General features: G+C 42.8%; 1 protein-coding gene across 3 annotated transcripts in view; it reads right to left on the minus strand.

Annotated features, from left to right (window-relative positions):
* Positions 1 to 214: 214 nt before the first annotated feature.
* The window catches only part of HDHD2 (haloacid dehalogenase like hydrolase domain containing 2), a 38,484-nt gene continuing 33,637 nt past the window's right edge, over positions 215 to 5,061 (minus strand). For 2 of the 3 annotated variants that reach the window (XM_006144434.3, XM_006144435.3), the window contains exons 5-7: positions 4,576 to 4,792; positions 1,211 to 1,274; positions 215 to 477 (exon numbers count right to left, since the gene is read on the minus strand). In XM_006144434.3, coding sequence (XP_006144496.1) covers positions 374 to 477; positions 1,211 to 1,274; positions 4,576 to 4,792 — 385 coding nt within the window. In that variant the 3' untranslated portion in view covers positions 215 to 373. Of the gene's footprint in view, positions 478 to 1,210; positions 1,275 to 1,444; positions 1,561 to 4,575; positions 4,793 to 5,061 lie in introns of those variants that run through there. The other variant, XM_027770267.1, reaches the window with a different exon arrangement.

The following is a 5,061-nucleotide window of genomic DNA, read 5'->3' on the forward strand; positions in this document are numbered from 1 at the left end:
GTCTCAAGTTGCTTCGGATTCACATAATGGTTCACAGTAGATGCTGCAGAATGTGGTCCACAGCATGAGGGAAGCTCTCGCAAGTTAAGTAAGGAGGTGGATTAATTTTTTCTTCATCTGCTGCTCGATACTTCCCTGAAATGAAAGTAAAGCCAGCGAGTGAGGGCTACCACTAGAATGTTAAATCCATCCCAAGTAGCTGGCTGCAACTCAATACCTTTCTTTCTAATTAATGCACAATAAAAGAGAGCTAAAGCGTCATCAGCACCCAGTGGTATGTGTCTACTGATGCTGGCGTGGGCTGAGCTGGTAAGGGATTCCTTCCAGACAATGAAAAGCTGTGTCTCAAGTTGCTTCGGATTCACATAATGGTTCACAGTAGATGCTGCAGAATGTGGTCCACAGCATGAGGGAAGCTCTCGCAAGTTAAGTAAGGAGGTGGATTAATTTTTTCTTCATCTGCTGCTCGATACTTCCCTGAAATGAAAGTAAAGCCAGCGAGTGAGGGCTACCACTAGAATGTTAAATCCATCCCACCCTGTGAGCTCTGGGCCATTACAGAACCACCTTTACTGCTGCCAGAGAATCAGGGCTCCACTTCTCCCAAAGCACTTTTTATTGAGGCTTCTGGATGCAGTGAAGCAATTCAGAGAAATGTCTTATTCTACATTTTCCTAGGCCCTCTAGTTTTTCACAATGAACAGTCACAGTTACTGAGTCACCTGATAGTTAAGGCTCCCTTCAAATCTCTACAGTTGTTGCAATCATGTCCTCTCCACCCTCTGCCCTAAAGATATAATGGGGGTTAAATCAATGCTTATTAAAATGGAAACCCAGATCCAGCTCCAAGAGACCTTGGAAATAGCATGTGCTGCTGCTAGGCTGGAACCCTGGAAGCCTGGCAGATGAGAACGTCTGGGAGAGGGAAGGTGATGGACGCTCCCAGGCCTGGAGCCAGGCAGGACAAACTGCACAGCAGGTGCCAAGTGGTAGGAACACACTGCCTAACTCCCTGACTCTGGAATTCAGAGTAGCCTGCTGTTTCTAGGGCCTGGCACATATTTTAACATCCAACACAACAGAAGAACCCTCCCCCACAGTGGTCACAGAGAGCTGATGTAAATCAGATGGTGCATGGCTCCTATTTATACACCTTTAGTGGGCCCCAAGGCCTTCAGAGAAGAATCTAAAAAAATCTATAGTTGCCTACCTGTTTTTACTAAGATGCCCAGCATGCCGACATCCTGAGCACCACCAACATCATCCCTGCAATCCTGAAAAAAACATAAAGAAAGCATTTAGTGACATGTGTACTCACTAGAGAGAGAGAGGGAGAGAGGGAGAGAGGGAGAGAGAGAGAGAGAGGAAGAGAGAGAGAGAGAGAGGAGAAAATACCTCCTTACACTGCAATCCCTTCTCTTCCATCTCTCTCTCCTTTCAGGAGTTTGAGCATGCATGCACACGTGTCCAGCATGATTCTCAAGCTGCCAGGTCTGGGACTTGAACTGCACAGTTGTCATTTAGGATCTGGATGTCCCAAACACCAGGCAATGGAGCCAGCTGCCAAACAATGGAGCCAGCAGTCAACTGATTAAGCTCAGATAGCCAACCATAATCTATATTTGTTTCTCAAAACAAAATAGAAGAAGATATAAGAAAGGGTGTATCTGCATGTAACACTCCAAGGGAGTGTAATATGTCTGAAAGGGAAACACTGGAGAAGTGGAAGGAGGTGGATTAAGTTTTTCTTCATCTGCTGCTCAATATTTCTCTGAAATGAAAATAAAGCCAGTGAGTGAGGGCTACCACTAGAATGCTAAATCCATCCCACCTCATGAGCTCCTGGGTCATCACAGAAGGTGTACAACACGGTTGTAATCCTAGTAACGAACATGGCCGGCAGAGTTTCGGTTCTCCATGCTTTGCACATATATATCTCCTCTTCTGACGGATCAAGTTAAAAAGTATGCTGTCCATTTGCCAGCTTTTAAAGTGAATAATCCAACTGAAGACAGCAAATGAAGTAGATTCAGAAGATAACTTGTCTGCAGCTCCTTAATATAGTTTCCTTACCTTCTATCCAATTGTTTCTTAATAGACAGAATTAAGTTAAATCAGAATAATTAATCAGGCTCTGTGACTGATGTTCACGTCATTCTTGAGAATAACGGATCAGTCTGAAAAGGGAGCTCTTCTTTCTTGCTTATGACAGGAATAAATACATTTGGTTGATTGTGATGATGAATGCAAGATGTTTAAAAATCCAAGGGCTGGAAGAAACATCAAGAAAACCAATCCTGCCATCTCATGTCTGTAAGGAGGATTCATTCAGATCGCACCCGAGGAAAAGTTTTTCCCCAAAATGATTGTTAATACTATTCAACAACAGCCCTTGGAAGTAAGTTTCAGAATGTCAAATCTTCATTTAAGGTCTAACTTAAAATCTTTTCTGCTATGGCTAAGCTTGCCCTCTTGAAGAAGGGGAGATAGGGGACAGTGAGAGGAGGAAGGGAGGCAGGAAAAAGTAGGCGAGGGAAAGTAGGGGAAAAAACACTCCTCTCTCAGATAACAACCTTTTATGCACCTACACACAGCTGCATGCCCTTCCTAACACCCATCCTGTCCTAGTTCTAGAATCTCTTGGGGTAAGGAATTCTAACGTCTCTAGGCTCGAATATTTATTTTTTCACACACATTTGTCTAGGAAAGTCAGCTGATGCCTAGAAGAAAAGGTGGAACTAAAAAGATGGTTTCTGAAATACTATCAAGTTCAATGATTATCCTATTCAATTTTAGGTGAATGATTATAGAAACAACAGATGAAATCAGGAGGCCTGATAACTTTCCACTAAGACAAGTTAAGGAATGGCATCCAGCTCTTCTTGTAAGAGGCCTGAGATGATCTTTGAAAATGGTTTACTATTCACTTGACCCAGAGAATCCCACAAAGTCATGCAAATCAAGAGGTTCAAATCTTTGTGTTCACTTTAAGAATACTCGTGAAATTGCCCAGGCCATCAAGGGTATGCATATCTGAAAAGCCACCAAGTAGCTGAAGGATGTCACTTTACAGAAGCAGTGTGTGGCATTTCATCATTGCAATGGTGGAGTTGGTAGATGTGCCCAGGCCAAATAGTGGGGCTAGACACAAGATCAGTGGCTCAAAGAGTGCTAAATTTTTGCTGCACATGCTTAAAAATGCAGAGTAATGCTGAACTTAAGGGGTTAGATGTAGATTCTCTTGTTATTGAGCATTTCAGGTGATCAAGGCACCCAAGATGCACCATCGTACGTACAGAGCTCATGGGCAGATTAACCCATACATGAGCTCCCCCTGCCACACCAAGATGATCCTCACTGAAAAGGAGCAAATTGTTCTTAAACCAGAAGAGGAAGTCATACAGAAGAAAAAGATATCCCAGAAGAAACAGAAGAAATAAAAACGTATGGGATGGGAATAAAGTCAGCATAAAATAAATGCAGATAAAAATTAAAAAAAAAAAAAGGAAGGGCGTCCAGAATTGTGGATTCTACTTCCTCACTACTGTGCCCCTAATTAGCCATGGGAATTTAGGCATGGAGATTACCTTTTTCAGATTCAGTTTCCCAGTCTATAAAATGGAAAGGTTTAGCCCAGAAAATGTAGATGGTCCCTTCTCGCCTGAGATTATATAAAAATTGAAGTCTAATCTTTGCTACCAACCTACCACAAGGCAGTATGCTTTCTAGCTCTTTTCCCATTGTAGTGCACATAGCAAAAACCATTTGCCCAGAACACAGGGATAAATCAATGACATGCTCATGGCCATAGGTAACCGGACAAGGCCTCTTACTGTCCCAGGCTCAGCCTCGCCACTCAACGGGATGAGGTGATCAGTATCTTTAGCTATTTGTGTACACTGATTGGGAAGTTCTTCCATAAAGTATATGCTAAGAAAAAAAATCAATACTGGTAGAATTCTTTTGGTATAAGTTGTTCTCTGCATAAGTAATATTCACAAAAATTTATTATTGTGTAGGGGTGTTCTTCAAAAAGACATAAGAAACATTTAATTGGTTTGGAAATATAAATGGTTTTCTGAATTGAATATATCCTATCATTCTGTGGAGAACCATCAAAAATAATGGAAATTTCAGTTCTTTAGGAGAGTACCACTGGGGCCAGCAGATGGCATAGCAGTTTCATCGTTGGACTTCCACCTGGTCAGTTCCGGTTTGAGACCCAGACCTGGTGGTTTCAAACTCACATGAGGCATGTTGTGTGTGCGTGCCCAAGATCCCGAGAGGAGAATGGAGGAGAAGGGATAACAGAGTGGCTATCCCCCTGGGAGGTGATTTCTTTCCCTCTTACTGTTTCTCTCTCTCTCCCTGGGGTGAGCACACATGCCCTAAAGCAAAAGCCTCTCAAAAAAAACCAAATATATATATATATTACTAAACTCCACCTGTACAGATAAAGACTTCCTACCACCTACATCACATGACAGAAAGTCTGCATCCCTAAAGCAGGGCTTCACAGCCAGTCCTCCCAGCATGCCAGTGAGCTCAGAGCATCCCAGGGCCTCTTCTACTTACATCTCCTATCATCACGGCCTCCTCGGGTTCACAGCCAGTGCCCCGCAATGCTTCCAAAAAGAATGTCTTCTCGGGTTTTCCCACTACTGTGGCTTTGGTGTCTGTGGCGTACTCTAAAGCAGTCACAAATGGCCCAGGCCCCAGGGCTAACCCATCTTTCCTCTTGTAATACCTGGCTTTGTGGATTGCTATCAGAGGTGCCCCATCCAGGAGTAACCTAGAGAGACCAAGAAAATGGATATTGGCAAAAAGCAAGGCTTTTATGACTGGGAAAGAATGTCAGACTTACAAGCAGTTTTATTCACACTCACAGAAACAAATAGTTTCTTATTAACTTTTAATGACTTGCTGTCTCCTAATGAATTCACAAAGAACTGCTGGGAATTACACTCAGATACACTAAAGAAAGGTGATAGATTATTAAATTTGGGATTGCTTCAACCTTTTACCTTTAGTGGTTTCAGACACTTTACCCAATTCACCAGG

The sequence above is a fragment of the Tupaia chinensis genome, unplaced genomic scaffold (genome assembly GCF_000334495.1).
Source record: "Tupaia chinensis unplaced genomic scaffold, TupChi_1.0 Scaffold000119_2, whole genome shotgun sequence".
Taxonomy (NCBI): Eukaryota; Metazoa; Chordata; class Mammalia; order Scandentia; family Tupaiidae; genus Tupaia; species Tupaia belangeri.